This window comes from Myotis davidii, unplaced genomic scaffold (assembly GCF_000327345.1).
Source record: "Myotis davidii unplaced genomic scaffold, ASM32734v1 scaffold580, whole genome shotgun sequence".
NCBI classification, from domain to species: Eukaryota; Metazoa; Chordata; class Mammalia; order Chiroptera; family Vespertilionidae; genus Myotis; species Myotis davidii.
The window spans coordinates 2,981,155-3,001,079 of record NW_006293313.1 but is presented as its reverse complement, the minus strand read 5'-3'; the positions used below and the strand labels follow the sequence as shown (position 1 = coordinate 3,001,079).

The 19,925-nt window shown below is 54.2% G+C and overlaps 1 protein-coding gene across 1 annotated transcript in view; it reads left to right on the top strand.

The window, feature by feature from the left end:
- TNR (tenascin R) overlaps positions 1-19,181 on the top strand; it is a 334,378-nt gene extending 315,197 nt beyond the window's left edge. The window contains exons 19-23 of the mRNA XM_006767025.2: positions 6,308-6,459; positions 7,748-7,844; positions 11,379-11,540; positions 12,956-13,119; positions 13,708-19,181. Of these exons, the coding sequence (XP_006767088.1) occupies positions 6,308-6,459; positions 7,748-7,844; positions 11,379-11,540; positions 12,956-13,119; positions 13,708-13,827 (695 nt within the window). The 3' untranslated portion in view covers positions 13,828-19,181. The remainder of the gene's footprint in view (positions 1-6,307; positions 6,460-7,747; positions 7,845-11,378; positions 11,541-12,955; positions 13,120-13,707) is intronic.
- Positions 19,182-19,925: the final 744 nt, after the last annotated feature.

The following is a 19,925-nucleotide window of genomic DNA, read 5'->3' as shown; positions in this document are numbered from 1 at the left end:
CAAGCCCTTCCCTGCTCATTGACAGGTTAAAGGGTCCTCCAAGCTCCTCTTTTCCAAGCTACCACCCAAAGGCCCTGGAGTGGAACTTTTCACTGAATTAAGAATTTCTTTCCCATAAAAAGGACACAGATGACAGAAACATAAACAAATGCAAAGTTCCCTGAATAAATTTCAGTAAACCTGCACGGTCAATTGAATGTCAGTATTAATGCGTCCTCACTGCCTTGCCACACCACCCCATCAGAACCCTCACTTACACCCCCACACACCAGAGGCCACATGGTGTACCCCATAGGCTCCATATGTGGGCTCCTATTTCAAACGAAGGGGGAGAAAAAGGGAGGATGAGGAGGAGGGAGGAAGAGGAGGAGGAGAAGCAAAGAGCAGGGCATTGTGCTTACTGGGAAGACTGGAGCGCTGCCAGTCTGAGGCCCATGAATTGCTCCTGCTGAGGAACTCCAGAGCTTCCTCTATGGTGGCAACCAGGGCTGATGGATTCAGAGGCTAATTTCAGTCTAGCGACCAGCATCCATTTTGACTTCATTGACAGTACCTGAGCTTTCCACCTAGCATCACCCTATTCTTAGGACGCTGGTCTCACCCGATCATTCTAAGCACTTTTTATGCCTTGTCTTATGGAACGAAAGAGCTTAAACTTAGGTCCCTAAGTGGCCTCCATCCACTGACAAATTCACATCTTGTCCTGGGTGGGCCAAGAAAAGAGACTCATTTCAAACAGATGACTCCTTAATGGGTTGGAAAAGAGTTGAGGTGTTAAAAATATAAAATTTAAATAAAAGAAAGAGAAAAGATTGGCTTCTGCAAAGCCTCCTTTGACCAAGATGTCTTCCCTGTTCACATGCCTGCCTTAGAACATAAGCCTACCTCATTCTAACAATCACATTAATAGCTTCCTGTCCTCTTGTCCCCGGTGTTTGCACAAAACTCCAAGGAGAATTTAATAGAAGTAGAACAGAAGAGAAAAATATGGATCTATTATTTATAATTTACTGTCGCCTGAAATTTCATCCAAGGTCTACTTGTCTTTTGGAGACACGAATATAAATGAGAAAACAAAGACTCCCGCAGAGCAACAGAGACTGGGCGACGTGATCTCCTGAGAGGAGCTCTCATTGTCTCTTTTAATCCTATAAGCGGCAAACAAGGCGCTCGCTGAAGCTGGTCTCCCAGGCAGTGAACACTATGAAATAGGCTGCCTTAACCTGAAGGTTAAGCGGAGACAGTCATTCGCGGAGGTTCCCAGAGATGGGGAATGAGAAGTTTTCTTTATTGCCTTTGCTCCGTGCCTTTTTAGGAGGCACGATCCCACATCCAGGCTGAGCTGATATCTGGGGCTTTTTAGGGAAACTCGGAGAGTCTATTCTAACACAAGCTTCCATTTGGGAAGTTGTGAAAATTAGTGAAGATTGGCCAACCCTGGGTTCTGGGACAGCAGATGGTGGGCCATGCAAATCCGCAGAGTTATCAGTTAGTAGTACCACTGAGGTGGTCTGTTTCATCTTGGGTGACTCTCAGTAGGTGATGATTTTCAAGGAATTGGTCCATGTCCCTGAATTTACTTAAGAGTTGTCTATACTACAGAGAGCAGTGAATGTGGTCAAGCGGGAATGCCACCTGCCATAGGGCCTTGAATGTCACTATATACAAAATTTGATCTGGCCCATTTTTAGCCATGCTGTCCCAAATGTTCTCAGAAAAGCTAATGTCCATTTCCCTTTTCATAATCATAGGAAGGAAAATAGGGTCCACATGGTATCTTACATTTAACAAATATTGAATGAACCTTCATAGTGGGTTATACACTATACTAAACACTTCAAGGGCATGAGGCAGTGGGGAACAGACAAAAGAAGGAAGTGGGGTAATTTCAAGTACAGTGGAGCCTTGACTTATGAGTGTCCCAACTAACGAGTTTTTTGAGATACCAGCTGTCTCTCGGCCAATTTTTTGCATTGAGTTGATAGAGTAATTTGACTTAATGAGCTCCTTAACGAGCTTGGTCTCAGAATGAATTAAACTCGTAAGTCAAGGCCCCACTGTAGTGGTGAGACCATAAAAAACAAACAGAGTAATGGACTAGGGACCGATGTGAAGAGCTAATTTCCAGGATGGCTCCTGTACTAGAAAGGCTTTCCTGATGGTCACCTGCCACTTCCTTCCCTCAGCCCCAGCCCCTGGCCTTAGCTAGGATGTCAGGCCATTTGAGCCAGGACATGAAAGGTGAGAGTGAATCAGACAAGGAGGAGAATTCGGGCTGAGGGAAGAGCAATGTCTACGCCCAGTGGGAGGAATGAGTTTGGCATGTTCCGAAGCCTAAAAGAAAGCCAGTGGTAAAGGGAAAGGAGGACCAGGCAGGGCCGGAGCCTGCAGGTCCTGTGGGTCGTGGTGAGGCCCTGGGGTTGTATTCTAATTGCAAGAAGCCATCACGTCGGAGAAGCCATTGGGAGGTTGTTAGCACGTGAGAGACAGAGATCACATTATACTACGGAAAAGTCACTCTGGTTCAATATGAAAATGGATGCAAGTAGGGCCAGAAAGGCAGGAAGAGACCAGGGAGGTGGCAATACCCTGAAGCAAGAGACACAGACATCAGGCTGGCAGCTGCCAGTCTATGATCAACTAATCTGTCATGGCAGTGGGTCTCCTGATATAACTGAGTCCCAGGAATAGTAAGGCAGATTATGTCAGAACATTTCTCTACTGTTAGGGTGCCTTTAGCTGGTCTTCAAAGGGGAGACTTAGAAGACTGATGGGTAGAAAACGGGTGGTCTGCAAAGCTTGAGGACCTTCCTCAGCGACTCTGTGTATAAGGAAGACATCCAAGCTGGCTATGACTCAGTTGATTCTCTGTTCCCATCACCTCCTCAAAGTCTATTGCAACCTCTCCTTTTGGATTCCCGCTACTACCTCCTAAACGAGTCTTACCTCCAGTCTCACCCCCATCTCATTCATTCTCACCCCCATCTCATTCACAATGAGAACAAGCTTTCTAAAAACTTGAGCTTGAAGTCAGTTGCTGGACTCTTCAGCCTGTTGCCTTCTGGAGAAGGTTCAACTCTTTAAGTGGCAAAATCCAGTCCCCACTTACCTCCCCAAGGCTCTCCCTCACCCATCCAACCCCGCCCTTGCTCTGTCTCCTGGCTGACCCTGCAGTTTCCCAAAATAGGCTATGCACTTTCATTGGCCGGAAATACCCTTCCTCACCAATTTGTGGCTTACTTCTATATCCATCAGTTCCTAAACTAAGAAGCCCTTTCTGATTAGCACCTGCCAATCCCTACACCGTTCCAGGCCCCACCGCTCACCTTACCCCCACCAGTCCTCCCCCCCACCCCACCCCCGGCTTCATGGCATGCTCACTCCCGAGTTTTGATGGCTCCCTGCGTTTATCTCTTTCCAGAGCACATAGAATTTGGGATTATGTTTGTATGTTCCTCCCACCAGAGTGTGAGCAACCTGAAAGATGGGACTATATATTTTTCTCTTTATATTTCCATCTCTTTCTTAGCCCGCTATTTAGAACCCAACAGACACTTCCTATATGTTTTTTTGAACAAATGCATAAAAGAATAAACAGGTAAATGAGTTAGAAGATGCTCTCAAGGTGGCTAAGGTGGTAGATTTGACGGCCTGTGTGGGCTGACCAGCTAACTTAGCTCTTCCCACAAGCCTGACAACCACAAACACACTTCTGGGGAAAAGACACCTACTAGTAAGTTCCGGTGGCCAGAGGCGGTCCCTGCGCTGCTGTAGAGCCACACACCATGCTCTGCTGGATCTGCTCTCAGAGAGAATTGCCGACATCTTGCTTTGGTCCTGATGCTACGGCTGTAAGGACAGGCAGTGGACAGACACTCTCCAAAGCCACTAACTCAGACCACTTTAGAGACTGTATCCAGGAACCCCTTACACGGAAGGGACAGGGCAGGGACCGGAAAGGTCTCTTCCTTTACTCCCAGCTGCTGGAGCTGTCTGATTGCTCTGTGCATCACGTAGCTCACCTCACTCCACTCGGCAGCCAGCCTTCCGATGCCCAACACAAACCAATTTCTGAGCAATTCTTCCGGTAAGTGCTCGTCCTATCGATCTCACAATTACGTCTAGAAACACTTAACTATGAGCCATTTCAGTGCCCCGATCACTTGGCATTATGTTCCTCTTAACTTGGCAATCAACACAGCCAGTGCCTTCAAGACAGACAAAGCCTCTCTGTCAGCGGGCCCAGCGATTGCACCAAAGGGAAGGAAGCCTCCGGTGCTGCTCTGGGTCCTGAAATGTCTGCCTTGAGAAAAACTACCGGATGATCTGTGTGAGGGTAAATGTTTCTGCTGAGAGTAGATGGTAGGACATCGGGAGTGTCCCGATGCATGAAATCTGTCCCGACAGTTCCCTGAGAGTGTGCGAATCACAGCACACACACAATGAACGCAGCGGAACAGTAATCTGTGTGGTCTTCATTATTAGCTAGGCGGAAGTCCAGTCACCCCAAAGCGCTCCTAATGGTAACAACTGGAACCAAGGCTTATACTCAAGGACAAATAGACTCTCTTCCCCATCCCCACCCTCCATCTAAATCTTGGGACCTGCCCACTCAAGACACACCTATGGGAGAGAGAGAGGGGAGGAAATGGAGAAAAGGAAATCGGCGGAGAGAGACAGAGAGACTCTACGTCTATCCAGGCAGCTATATGGATCCAGGCAGAGAAAGCCGACCACTGGGCCCCTTGGGGACACAGTCCAGCTGGCAATTCCACTGCTTGGCCTCTCAGAGAAGAGGAGAATGTACCAGAGGAAGAGTGGGTTCCCAACCCGCTGGGCACCAGACTCCTCTGTAAAATAAGTTTTTTGATTCACAATGATCTGCCTTCCTCTCAAGTTTCTTGCAAGAACTAAGTAAATGTGAACACTCACTCGGCAAAGCACAGGTTCTGTAGAAACCCGCTGTCGTTCCCTGAAGTAGGTGGGTGCCTTTGTTCCAAACTGCCTGCACAGGGAGCCACCCTCGCCCGGGGTGTGGCCGAGCGAAGGGCAGTCCTGTGCTGGGGGTTAACTCATCTCCACAGGGGCCTCCTGTAAAGTCTATGGAACCCCAACAACCTCTCCCCAACGCAGGATGCTTCCCTGATGGTCCATGACAGCTGTCTCAGATGACCTGGGCCTTCAACGAGGCTGTATGTCTCCTTCCTTGTGTGGCATGAGGCTGTCACTTGCTCTGACCCTCCAGCTGTCTTTCCAAGTGGCCTGGGGAGAGACAGTGCAGTGCACAGGCACTGCCACCAGGGGGCACTGTGGTGACTGGCCCATGAGGTCCTTACCCAGCACTTTCAAGACTGCTACACAGTTCAAGGCTGCAGGATCACCTCTACTGCACCTTACACTTCCCGGGCCCACATCACTGCCCCCCACTCTCGAGCTTGGTCTTTCACGTGCTCTCTCAGCTCCTGCAGTCCAGAGAGCCCTCCACTGGTCTCTCCTCAGCTTGCCTGCTAAGCACTAAAATGTGCCCTGAAGCTAACTAAGCTCTTCAAGACACATGATTTAAGCTTCTCTTTCAGCTAATTAGATATTGTTCTACAAATTGGGCTGCTCTTTCTGAAAGATGAGAGGCCGTGTATTCCCCCTGCCGTCTCTGTAAGCTTACACTAAACTGTAGAGCACAGCCACTGGGTCGAGTCCAATGGGGAGATGATTCTGCACGAGGAATAGATGCCCGTCTTCTTGCTAACACTGAGCTTGTCTGAGAGCTCCTGAGTGTCTGCTGTGAGGGTGGCGGAAGGCTTTGTCTATCAGCGGTCGCCAACCGGTGGTCCACGGGCTATTAGTGGTCCCTGAGGTCCGAAAGGTTGGCGACTGCTGGCTTAGATGCCTCTCATCCTGTGACAGGAGGCCCTCCAGGGATGCATGGTGGCCTGTGCACCTATAACCGTCACCTGAGTAACCACTCACATCTTCACATTTGGGGAGGGGGGGTATTTTTATTATCCCCATTTCACTGATGAGAAAACTGATACCCAGGGAAGTCAGGCCATTTGCTTAAGCTAAACAACAGGTAAGTGGAGGAGCCAGACCGTGAGCTCAGCTCTCTGGTCTGCTGTCTGATTGCTCCATCAGTTAGGCAGGATGCAGGGTGAGGCAGGGTTCCCACACTGGGCGAGGCCAGAGTGGAGGTCCCACGGCTCTTGATGAGGTCCCACGGACCCTCTGAACCCTTCTCCGATTTGATCAAGGGATTCACGCAGAGTGGGAGAAAGGATGCTTTCTGGAGGTCGCCTCTTTTCCTGTGCAGGGGGCCGGGTGTTCCCTCACCCTCAAGACTGTGCCCAGCACCTGATGAATGGCGACACTCTGAGTGGGGTCTACACCATCTTCCTCCACGGAGAGCCCGGCCAGAAGCTTCAAGTGTACTGTGACATGACCACGGACGGGGGTGGCTGGATTGTAAGTACGCACGCTGCTCCCCGCGCGTGCAGACAGCCCGGGGTCCTCGTCCACCGGGCGCAGCGCCTACGGACCCACACCTCACAGCCTCTGCCCGTCCCTTCAGTTACCCCCCTCCTGTCCCACTTGGAGGCTCTTCACTGTCCTCGGGGCCCTTTCTCAGCAGCCCCGTCCTAGGCTTGGCCCAGCCGAGAGAGGAACAGCAGATGGAGGCTGCAGTGGCCTGGCGCAGGGAGGGGTTGCTTCTGCAATGGCAGTGCAGGCAGGGGTGCTGGGGCAGGACCAGCGGCTCAGACAGGCCCGGGTCCTGCCCTCTGGGGTCTGCGGCTGCCAGAGGAGTAGCAGAGGTGAGCCTCTGTGGGGAGCTCATTAGGACCTTTCTGTCGGACAGCTTCGTATGAGGGAGCAGAGGAGGGCAGGGCATGGACAGCCACCTCCGGTTACCAAGGCCACCGTGTCCCCATCCTTCCTTGGACTCCCCGGTTCGTCTCCAGAGCTGTCCCAGCCTTCAGGGAGCACTATGATTAGGAAAAGAGACACCATTTCCTGTGACCACCCTCCTCCACATCTGATAGTTCAGGACAGAGAGAAGGGAAGGGTGGCTTCACTAACGTCCCTGCCCATGATGCAGCCCCACTGCAGATGGGAGGGTTCCCGCATTCCCGCAGCCCAGCCTGCAGCAGCCTGGCCCGCAGCAGCCGGCGCTAGCTGGGTGGGTGCGCATGGGAAGGAGTATTTAAATGGAGTGAAATGGGGGCTGTGCTCATAATAGCTACACTTGGGAGACATTTCCTTTTCTCTTCTGACATATCTGTGCCTCCTTCGTAAAGCATAGTTGGGCGCTGAAGCAGAGGCCGATGGATTGGAGGTTAGATGAAATGAGCCCTTACACAGCTCGCAAAGTGAACGATAGGCCATCCCTTGCCTGCGATGGGATGGCGACAGTCACCGCTGCTGTGGAGTTGGGCCTCTTCTTCCGGAGAGAAATGCTCGCTGCTGCACGGCCTAGTGCGAAGGACGGACCTGAGAGCCACCCACTCCCGTTTGGGGGCTCGCTGTGTCCGAGCCCTTTCTACATTGCTGGGTGCAGATTAGTGTCAACATCACAGCCGGCCTCTCCATCGGAGCCTCTGCCCTTGGAGAAGGCGCTGCGCGTCTTCCAGGGAACGGGCGGCCGTGCAAACACCAGCCCTGCCCGCGGTGCCCCTTGTCCCACTCGTCCTCGCAGATGGAAAACTCGCTTCCAGCAACTTTCCTCTGGCCAGCTTCCTCCCCCCTCTCTTCCCAGGTGTTCCAGAGGCGGCAGAATGGCCAGACCGACTTTTTCCGGAAGTGGGCGGAGTACCGCGCTGGCTTCGGGAACCTGGAGGACGAGTTTTGGCTGGGTAACGCCCGCTCTGCTTTCCCTGGGAGCTGCTCTGGCTCTGGGTCCAGCACTCCTCCTGGGCCCATCGGGGTTATCAGCACCCCCGCGTCTGTTGAGAAGTTGACAGCTCATGAATTGCTTTCAGTTCCTCTGGCTCTGTTTGGCTGCACTATTGATCTGTTTTTATCTCATTGTGGCGTTTTCCTCTCTGCCCCGTCTCTTCCCATCCTCATTAATAGTCTCTTATGCTGATGGGTCTTGACAGGAAGCAACTACAAAGCGGGGATCAGCCTGGTGTGCGAGGGGGCATGCGGGCCATGGGGCGGGGCGGTGAGCAGCCAGCCAGCCTGCAGGCAAGAGAGAACGAGGCAGGCGCCAGGCAAGCTGGGTTCCCTGGGGGAATGTTACTCCCTGCCTGGGCCAGCGAGGGAGGGAAGTGAGAGTGGCAGAGAGGTGGCCGGCAGTGTCCCCGGGTTCTGGCAGGAGCGGAGGTGTAGATTGAGAACTGAGCAGGTGTGAGGCGGGAAGCACACCCCTGGCCCAGGCAGACGGCGGGACACCCTGATGACCTGCCTCTCCCTCTCAGTGCGATGTTCAGCCACTGGTCCAGGGAGGCGGGGAGAGGAGATAAGCGTGTTCCGAACTGGTGGCCTCCGACACCTCCGTCACTATCTCATCTGGGCCTCACTCGCTTTCCCCCTCACTGGCCTCCCTGCCTCCAGGACCACTCAGCATCCACAGGGCCACTAGGATGAGCTTCCTCACACCCAAAACCTGCCCAGCGGCCAACCCCCTGTGTAAGCCATCTCCACGACTCCGCCTCGCCGCCAGGTGAAAGCCAAGCCCCTGACCCCTGGCCCCTTCTCTCCTCTGCCTTGGAGCCTGCGCCCACCCTGAGCACCTCTCTCCTCCCCAAACAGCCCCACCCCCACCAACTGCGAACGCTCGGAATCACTGATGATGCTTCCTCTGCAAGGAGCTGTCCCTCCCTGCACACCGTGGCATCCATCCACGTCCATTCAAAGACCAGAGAGCCCATCCTACCCACTGGTCTCACCCTTTGCCTGTGAGAGAATGGGCCCCTCCCTTATTGGTGGCCAATTTCCCGTCTCAAATCAGCGTCCATTTCCTTATCCCCTTGACTATACTACATAAACTTGTGGGGCTTGGACCACATCATCTTTATCTCTGAACCCCACTGCCTATTACAGTGCCTGGGGATAGCAGGTAAAGCGTCGCTGTCAGTCAGTGGTAAGATTACAGAGTGTCTGTTAGGAAACCAGACCTGTGTTTGCTGATGTAGGTAATAAATCTATGAGATGAAAGTCACATAAAATGCTGAGAGAGAAGTCAATGACTAGGAAACACTAGCCCTCGACGAGTTTGCAAACTGCTTGGGAGACAGCAGTTCCCCAGGCCAGTGCCCCCACCGCAGGCAGGGCTCTGTGCCCAAACCCGTGCCCCGAACCCATGCCCGCCCCCACAACCTCTGTCCCGTCTGTGAAACACCTGAGCTGTCGGCACTTGTGTTTTCTCTATATTGCTGTTTAGTTCATAAATCTATTGTTTGGGGAAAGAAACTTGGAAGTATCGCCCAAGTGGGAAGCTGGTTATGTGCAGTCCTAAAGGGAGCCTCAGAAATCCATGCCAGGAAAACAACACTCATCCTATATAATAAAATCCTAATATGCAAATCTACCGAACGGTGGAACAACTGGTCGCTGTGACATGCACTGACCACCAGGGGGCAGATGCTCAACACAGGAGCTGCCCCCTGGTGGTCAGTGCGCTCCCACAGAAGCTGGGCTCATGGCTGGAGAGCGCAGCAGCTGTGGCGGGAGCCTCTCCCACCTCCCCAGCAGCGCTAAGGACCCCTCAGGGGATGTCTGACTTTAAGCCGGCAGGTGGACATCCCCTGAGGGGTCCTGGACTGTGAGAGAGCACAGGCCAGGCTGAAGGGAACACCCCCCCTCCAGTGCACAAATGTCGTGCACCAGGCCTCTAGTGTTATTAAATGACCGTTAAACCAGTGCTCCCGGCCTGTGGCTGCTGCTGGTAGTAACAGTGAGATTAGAATTGTTGGGTGTTAAACCACAGAAGTACTAGCACCAAACCGAGATTGCGAGTTAAGGTTAGAATCAGGCTTAAGGCTGCTCCTTAATCTATTAAGGATAGGATTTGGAAATACCTCTCTTCCCATATGTTCAAGGTTATGTAGTCCTAAGGCCCCAGATATTTGTCCTCATCAGAGATGTCGTCCCACACTGGGAAACGCCATACTAACCTGTGAGCTCCTGGCAAAGAGGCCACAGATCCTCAGAGACACGGTGGTAGGAGGCGGGGGCAGTGAAGGGGGGGAGAGGGAACATGTCCTGACACCCTCCCATCTCCTAGCAGCCTGTGACCACTGTTTCAGCCTCACGGGGAGGCAGCGAGGGGTGTGCAGGAGGGAAGGGAACCAGAGGAGAGGGAAGACAGGGATCCTTCTGATGCGGCAAATGGGACAGGGAAGAAGCCAGAGGAAAGGCGCGGACAGGGGAAGGAGAAAGGAGGCCTGGTGGGTTGAATGAAGTGAATGAAGGCCGTGTAGTATATAAAGTGGGGACGCGACGTCTGGACTTAAGGATGTGGGTAACAGGGAGCCAGTGAGGGCTCCTGAACAGAGGCCTGGCCCGGGGATGCGTTGTATGTCTGCAAGACTCAGGTTGGGGTGACACTGTGACCCCTGGTTTATGTCCTAAGTTGGGTTTCCTAGCAGCAGAGCCTGAGACAGGGATTCTTAGTCCAGGGGTATATCTGGGGGTGCTCTCAGGAGGGGGGAGCAGGGTGAGCAGGATAAAGCAGGGGGAAGTGCGAACGTGTGGTCTTGGTTGGGGACTAGCTTCAGTCTGATCCTTAGGGAAGCTTTGAGCATAAACTCCTCAGGGTTGGGGTGAGAGGGCCACCCCCACATCAGGCACTGATGGAGGTCGCCCTGTGGCGTGGGGGTGGAGAGTGCAGCTTCTGGGTGCAGTGACTCCCGTTCAGGCAATTATCCAAGAGGGAGGCAGCTATGAGTTATGTGGAGGCTGGGAGAGGAGGGGTGTGGAATGAATGGTAGACTGACCCCTCGCTGGCTGCTGGGAGGTGGGAGGATGTTGGGATATCCTGGGCCCAGGGTCCGCCCTCGACTCCTGTGACCACTGTTTCTACCTCTTGGCTCCTATCACGCATGCCAGAGCCTTAGGCCCCTGTGGTGCTCCTGCCACTGTCAGCCACACCCAGTTGGAGTGAGAGGCGCAGGGGCGGGGCCGGGATGCTGAGGCTCTGGGCTCCTCAGACACCAGGTCAGACCAGATGTCAGGCCTGGAGCTGACCGGTGCTGGGACTCCTCCGCAGACCTGGCTGGCCCTTCGCAGAGGTCGAGTCAGAGTCCGGGAGGGTCTGTCTGACAAGAGACCATCTGCCTGAGGGTCGGAGTCCCCGATACCCCACCTCCTCCCGGGACGTATTTTAGAGGCCACGGTCCCATTTCCCGTTTCCCAGCTCCTGCATCCTCTGCTCGTCTCCGCAGGGCTGGACAACATACACAGGATCACGTCCCAGGGCCGCTACGAGCTGCGCGTGGACATGCGCGACGGCCAGGAGGCCGCCTTCGCTCACTATGACAAGTTCTCGGTCGAGGACAGCAGGAGCCTGTACAAGCTCCGCATAGGCGGCTACAATGGCACTGCAGGTACCTGGGCCCCCAGCAGACCAGGGCCCCTCGCTCCAGGCCTGAGCTGCCCTGGGATTCCCTGCCGGCCGGTGAGCTGGGCATGGGCTGCGAATCACTGGTCCCGGCCCAGCTGCCCCTCACCTCCCGGAGGCCTGAAATCAGTTTCCTCGTCTGGAGCATGATCATAGGCATCCCTGCCTACTGCACAGCAGCCAGGATCAGGCAGTTCAGGCCGGGAACGTGCTTTTAAGGTTTAAACACCGAAGTTCGGTGGGAGGGCCAAGGACGATTCTTCTTGTCTCAATCATTCAGTATGGGCTCCTATCCAGAGAGCAGAACCCTGTGCTGTCTGGGCAGAAACCTCCCCTCAGTGACACGAGGAAACCACCATGAACTGAGGAAACTAACCAGATCCCCCATATTCTGAGATGCTCCCCACCCCCCCACCACCCACCCCACACTTTTTTTCACAGAAGTCGCCATCACAGCCATCGGGGAGCAAGCCACGGCACTAATGGTGTCCACATTCCACTCATCCGTCCGCAAGAACCACGTACATCGCCACGTCTTCTGTGCAGACACTGACGACATTTACACTCAGAAGAATACACGTGGCCTTAATGGTTTCATCAGAACCGAATGCTGGGCCGGTCCTGAGGCGCAGCCTGTCTGTCCCCTGGGGTCTACTCCATAAAGCCTGTGTTTGCCAAATGTTCTATTGTTTGGTGCAGGGAGTGATGGGCCCTAGCATTTACTCGGATTTTAGGGCTAAGGGCCAGTGTATGATTCTAGCAGCATTTTTATGCCTCTTGGCACTGAGAGGACCATTGAGGTGTTGCCCTTCCAATTCCGGCCTCTGTCCAATTATTTCTCTCTCCAGCCAAGTACGTTACTCCAAAGAAACTTGAAACTTGTTACGCTTCAAGTTTCAGACCCTTCCCCGTGGCCATGAGCCCTGCCCAATACCCCACGGAAGGTCCAATCACCACGCTTCGGGCATAGCATAGCCACTGAAGTGCACTCCAGTGAACACAGTATCAGACTGAATCATTCACAGATAAGGAGGCTGCACGGTGACCAGATTGTCCCGTGTTAACAGGCTCATCACTGTCCCCCCGGAAACAGAGGGAGTTGTGCACGTCTGTCCCATGCGGGCCTGGAGGAAACAGAGGTTGGGGGTGCCGCATGGACAGGGTTCTGAGCAGGGTAGGGAAGGAGGAGATGAGCTGGAGCGAGCAGCATGGAAGCAGCCGCCCCAGGGGAGGGGAGGACGTTCAGTTCAGCCAGACTGACCCACAGGTGGAAGGAAAAGGGGGGCTCAGTGGAAGGTCCCGTAAGTGGAAGCCGGTTGGTTGGGAGCAGGTCAAACGTCCAGAAAATCCTGACGGAGGAGGGACGAACTGAACGGCCTCCCGCTTGTTCCTTTTCCCCAGGGGACTCCCTCAGCTACCACCAGGGACGCCCTTTCTCCACTGCGGACAGAGACAACGACATCGCCGTTACCAACTGCGCCCTGTCGTACAAGGGGGCGTGGTGGTATAAGAACTGCCACCGGACCAACCTCAACGGGAAGTACGGGGAGTCCAGGCACAGCCAGGTGGGTGGAGTCTGCCACCGGGATGAGCTGGAGCTGAGGGGTCCCTAGGCCTGTGTGTTCATTGCACAGGCGGGTCTTACTCGGGGTCTCGGAAGGAGTATCGTGAAGAGGAAGGTAATGCAGACGCTGCGGCGGGCAGGACAGGGTAGAAGCAGTGGACGGAGAGGAAGCAGCCTACGAAGTGTCCCAGGAACAGAGAATGAGAAATACCGGTGTTAATCGGCCCGCCTATCCCCGTTAGAGACCACATGCCCATGGCCTGAGCAGGGTGACGGGTGACCCGCTGGGACGTGCCCAGCATTAGCCCTGAAAGCCAGCAGCCAGGGAACCCCGTGGTCCCGGCAAACCCAGGGTTGGTCCCCGTCGGCGGAAACCACCTGGCCTCCCACCAGGAGTGAGCAGGCACTCGGTGACCCTCCAAATGCGTCTGTGCTGTGGGGACTTAGCACACAAACCCTGAAGGCCAAACACAGAGCCGGCCACGGGGAGCGGCCCGGCCACAGCACGTTTGCAGGGAAAAGCCTGGAGAGAGGCTGTGCTTCGGCCTCATCTCGGGGGATCTGACACGCTTGTCTTTCCCCTTCCCAGGGCATCAACTGGTACCACTGGAAAGGCCACGAGTTCTCCATCCCCTTTGTGGAAATGAAGACGCGCCCCTACAACCACCGGCCCCTGGCGGGGAGGAAGCGGCGGTCCTTGCACTTCTGAGCCGTGGGCGGCCACCGGCCACCTGACCTTTCTGTCATTTGTTTGTATTTTATAAACCAAGCAAGGGGTGGGGGATCACAGCACTGCGCATTGCAACGTGTCCTGAGTGTTGAAAGGAAGCAGGGAGTAGCAGGAGTCGGTTGAGAATTAGCCTAAGGTTCCTGCTGCCCTCGGGCCTGACCCTACTCCATTCTCCATCCTCCCCAGCCACCTTAACCGGCCCCTTTTCCCACCCAGGAGGAGAAGGGAGATGTTTCCCTAAAAGACCAAATCAAAGGCCAGTGGTGGAGTCAGGTTGCTATGGTGACGGGCACGCGCCTTCGCCCCTTGCCCTCCCTCGGAGACGCCCTCCCCTTCCCGGCGTGTGTCCCTGGTCACTGCCTCCACGGAAGAAGCCTCCACGAGAGAGTTTGCGAACAACGCCCCCAAGAGGCAGCTTGACCTTGCCATCGCCAGCCCAAGCCTCTCTCACAGGCCAGAGGTTCTCACCTTCTGACCCTTCCGCCGAGTGGCCCTCTGACCTCTCAAGAGTAGTGACCTTACTTCCAGCCCCAACGGAGCCTGTGCCTGCCCCCTACCCGGAGGCCCCGTGACCCCACAAGCCCAGCCACTGCTTCCGACGATAGTTCCCAAGGTGCTCGGTGCCCGTGGCTGGCCCGGAGCTGCTCATGGCTGTGTCCCTGTGGGTCTCTGTGGGAGGGGGAGAGGGAGAGAGTGGCGAGTTTTAGTGCTTTGGGGTCCAGCCTGGAGGAAAGGGAGGAGGAGAATTCAGGGCCCCTGTCACTGAGATTCGAGGTCCCATGGGGAACATAGGTCTTTATTTCTGGTCCTCTGTGTCATGAACAGTTTTTTCTGAGTTGCAAACTGATTGCTATCCTTAGCCAGGCTCTCCTTTGTGTGGGAGGCTTAATGAGAGTCAGAGAAGACGTTATATGACCAGCCAGACATTCTCCTAACTGGTATTCCCTGGAAGAGGTGGGGTTTGAGGGTTTTGTTCTTGTTTTTTTTCTTTCCCTTTTTTTGGTCCCATAGAAACAGGAATGGCCTCCTTAATGAGGTGAGCTCCTGAGAAGGCTTCTCTACCTTCTTTTATTTCTCTGCCTTTGAGAGGAAAAATGAAATGACATCTAGAAATCCAAGGTGAACAGGGAGGGCTGTGGGCCACCTCCCCTCTGATGAGATGTTCTCTCTCCACTGGCTAGTCTGTGATTTGATTTTTAAGCCCGAGAGAGCTGGAGGCCCTAGAAGCCAGGACCCTTCAGCTTCTCCAAATCAAACATTAGCTGCCATCGTCCCCACGGCGCCGGCCAAACCCAGGCTATTTCCCCAGCTGCCCTCCCCCGTCCTATCCTTCTCCTCAAGGCCTCAGTTCCACTCTCTGTAGTGTCCAACTGGGGCATCCGGGTACCTGTTCCACCTGCAGTCTAGCCAAGCTCTGATAATCAGGAGACCATCCCTCGGGCTGACGACCACACCTGGGGTCACTTGCTGTGGGCACTTTGCCTTTAGCAGGCCGCCAAGGCCTTGTCACGGCTGTGGTGTGGATGTGACTGACATGCCCGGGACCGAAAAACGGAGGTGGCATTTCCATTTCTCAGTTCACTGTGGGCCTCAGAAAAACGAGAAGCAGAGAAACACAAGCAAGCCTTTCTAGAAACCTGTAAGTTAAATGAGACTTCGTGGAGTGGGCCACCAGTGAACAGCGGGGAGCACGCTGAATGAGCTGAGCGACAGGCCGTTCTGCTGGCCCTGTGACATCCAGGAGGGCGCTGCACCTCTCTGGGCCTCCATCCCCTCACCTGTTACATGAAAGATTAGGCCAGGATGGCTTCTAACTTCCCTTTCAGCTTTGACAGTCAGTGATGCCCATCTCTCATCTGAAAATCTGCATAGAAATTGGCATTGGGGAGGGAGCACAATCCAGCCATGAAAATGCACCAGAAACCCTGCTTTATTTAGGGAGGGAGGGAAGGAAGCTAGGATGGAGGGAGAAGTCATCAGTGAAACACACACACACACACACTTTGCAGGAAGGATTATGCCCCAGAGGGGCTGCACTCATTTTGTCTGCGAAAGCAGAGCCCAGGGACCTGGGTGGCACCGATACTGCCCATCTCGCCAAGGGACTGACACAGAGAAACGTTCTGAATCCTCATGTCGCCACTTGGGCTGCAGCCAGGAAACGCTGCGGAAACCCCAATCTGCCTTTTGTTGGAAGCGCCGCACCCTGTGGAGCACTTCTATAAATAGTCTCGCAGCACAGTCCTGATCCATGTGAAAGAATCCTAAAGCAAGGAAGGGACTTCAAAGATTAGCTCACCCACCCTTCAGTCCAAGGATTTATAGATTCCTTTTATTAAGTAGAGTCATTTTGTCACGAATTTTTATCGTTTTTAAGGCCCATGGTCAACTTGACTCAGAGCTGCTACCTCCCTCCCTGACTCCTGCTAATCCTGCTCCCCAAGCAGGTGCTCTTCTGGGGGTGGATCCTGAGCAGCACCCACAGAGCACCCGGCCTACACCAGCGCGTCCCTCCAGGGACAGGAAGGAGTGTGCACCCTGCCCAGGGGCAGTTTAGCTGGAGACACCCAGGATGCATGCGCGCGCGCGCACTCACACACACACACACACAACCCACGGATGACGGCTACAGACTCACTGCCTAGACCCACGATCCAGACAGTTCCTCCTGTTCGCATTTCCCCATCAGAGAGAGATCATTTCCAGCTCAGTAAACTCACGTTCTCCAGGGTTATTTCTGGAAGGTGCAGGAGGGAATAGGGAAGACAAATCTGTGGGAAACTCGTGCTGGTCTTTAGACCAGATTTAACTGGAGGAGGGAGCTTGCTAAGTGTCACCACCAGGGGGCGATCACAACCCCAGCCCCTCCTGTAACCCACTGTGAGTCATCTGGGGGTGAGGACAGCAAGTGCCTCCAGGTTACCAGGAGAACCCACACCAAAGGAAAACCGGCCAACAGATGAACAGATTTGTAAATAATAACAATAATAATGGCAGCAAAGAAATGCAGAGAAAACTTCCACAAACAGTTCAATGCCCCGGACCCTTCACGGCCCCTCTCCTCTTGAAGACGTGAGAGACCTCATACCTGCTCCTGGCATCCTGAGAACTGGCCTTCCCAAGACAGACCTGGAGCACCAAGGTTGCCAACGAGCTCAATGCCAAACCAAACAATCCCAACCTCAAGTAGACTTTACAGGCCAGTCCCAGGACAGAGCTGTAGATTCAAGGACAAAAGGTCATTCAGGGACCTTTTCAAAAAGCTCTTGTCGAAGCACCGGTGAGAAAGGGCTTAGAGTTCCTCTCTGTCCCCTCCTCTGGGGGAAATGGAACCTGTGAGAACAGCAGGTGCACAAAGCTGAGGGCGCTGACACCCACTAGCTGGTGGCTGGGAATTGCAAATACACCTGGGGTTTGAATTTTTTTTTTTTTTTTTTTTTTTTTTTTTTACCACCCAGGATTTCAGGAAAGGCAGAGCCCCTGGCTCAGGACATGTGCTTCTCTGTGGCTTTTTTCTGATCAGCAGACTCCCATCCAGTCCAGTTCCTTACTCCCATTTCTTTGCTCCAAAGGGCGCATTCGTCTTGCATCTCACTGTCTGCTCTCAAAACCCTTAAAGGAATCTCTGGGAGATGCCAGCTTGAGTTCCATCCCCCTGATCTCATGGGACAATTTGTTTTCTCTTGCCTCAGGCTTGCCAAAGCTGCGAGAGGGGCCTTGGACCTCAGAGGCTGGGGCGCAACCTGAAGATGGAAGTCTGCCTCGTGCCCACAGCTCCAGGTTCCGGGAGCTGCTGCCAGCTCTGCCTGGCCACCAAATAACAAAAAAAAGAGAAGCTGCTGGATCGTTAGAGACTAAAAGCAAGCCTTCTCCAGATGGACCCACAGTAAAAATGCAGAGACCCGGCGTGAAGGGCCAGCATTAGTTCCCTGCTCTTTGTGCCGCCGCCCCCCGCCCAGCACCCCTGTCTGCTCCCCACTTCACCTGAGAAGGTGGAGGTCCCAGGGGCCTGTCGCTGCACAGAAACTGACTTGCTCCACCCACCCTGCCTGGACCGCACGTTCCTTCCCAAGCAGTCACAAGCCCGATCTGTCACCTCCAGCTTTTCTGATTAATTTTTCGAGGTCACCCTTTGCCTGAAGCATGACTTCATTGCACCTGCAGCACTTCATTGTCCAAATGTCCTTGGCCAGCCTCTCAGTCTTTGGACAGTGTTGCCTTTTCTCCAAACCGGAAATCCTCCCTCCTCTCCAAGCTTAATCGGGCACTTGCAGGACATCCAAATAGCACAGCTCTTGTTCCTCAGAAAAACTCTGCCGCCTCTGCTAACTAGTGAAACAGCTCCTCATTGTCGGCTGTGAGGCTGGGCTGATGCTGTTTCCAGGTCAGAAGCGTTTAACGCTTTCGGTCTCCCCAGCGGCTCTCCCAGGGGGCCGGGAACCCCTAGGCCACAGAGAGGGTTGGGGTCCAGAGACATGGCCAGGAGGCAGGTGCACGGATGAGAACTATTGGTTTCTGCCCTTCGGTGGTTTCAGAGACCCTGGGCTGCTTCTGAACATCCTGACATTGAACACAAACATGCTCAACACTGCCTCCAACAGGCCAACGCTGGGCAGACTCCCACCTTCAGGTTGCGCCCCAGCCTCTGAGGTCCAAGGCCCCCTCTCGCAGCTTTGGCAAGTCTGAGGCAAGAGAAAACAAATTGTCCCATGAGATCAGGGGGATGGAACTCAAGTTGGCATCTCCCAGTCCCCTTCAGCACTGGAGGGGACTGCATATCTGACCCCTCTCTCATTTCACCCCCAGGCCCAGAAAGGTTAGGCGACTGGCTCACAGTTCACAGGGCTGGCTAGTAACAGAGCTGTGATCAGATTTGGCATAAACTTTTTCACTTCCTCTCCCCAAACGAAGGCTGAGAGAATAGGGATTCATGCACACCTGCTGTTTTCCAGACGGGGGATTAGTGGCTGGACATGTGTTACTTTGTTCAATCCTCCCCAGAACCCTGGATTGGGTTTCACTATTTTCCAGATGAGAGAATGGAGGCACAGACAGGTTAAGTAACTTGCCGGAGGTCACACAGGCAGGAGACTCACTCACTTGCTCACTGGTTTCCCTGTCCCTTCCCCTACCCGCCTCCCCCCCCCCCCCCCCCCCCCCCCCCCCAAGGGTCAGGGAGGATCGAGGACCATCAGCTACAACCTCCTCTCTCTCTCTGCCACTTCAGGGACTTGATAAGGAAACCAATTCTTGGTAACTTGTATTTTTAGCTGCTGGCCCCAAACCCCAGAAGTGAACCCTCTCCTCTTAACTGAATGACCTTCTAGACACAGGAATAGGTCGCGCTCCCAGAGAGAGAGCCCCGCACATCATGGTCCCTTGTGAGAGGCACCAGACACCCTGGTCAATGCGATCACGTCAGCCCAGAAAGCGCTCCCTACGCACCCCACCCCACCCAGGTCCCCTCTGAGGCCTAGACCCACATCATGGTCCCACAGGCTCAAGGTTCAGAACCTGTGGGAGTTAACACACATAGCCTCCTTCCTGTCAATCACCCCCTCTCCCCCCCCACCCCCACCCCCAGTTACTCAAACCTCAAATACACTCCGGCCCAGAGGACTGCCAGGCGCCCTAAGAGAGCCCTGTGAGCATGGGAGGTGGGGGCGATCAGGGCTCGGCCAGCTGAATCCCACCCGGACGGTTTTCTGAGACATCACCAGGTCCTCATCCCTCCGAGTTTGCGTTTGCCATCTTAACCTTTAACAGCCTTTTCAGGTAAAAATAACAAAGACCAACTTACTGACTTTGTAGCTACCACACGCTTGGAGAAGCGTTCACAGAAGGAAAGACCAGAGGAAGAAGGAAAACACCGCACTGCTCAGCGGCAACGAACTGAAACAGAAGGAAAGCGCAGGGGCAGGAAGGGAGCGGGGACGACGCCCAGCCTGTCCCGGCCGTGGCGCAGAGACTGGGGTCTCCGCTTGTTAACCATTGTGAACTAGTGCTTTTAGTCCTGGTAGCTTTTAGCCTCTGTATAGTTCCTTTTTTAAACACATTTTCTATACGTTAATAAAAGA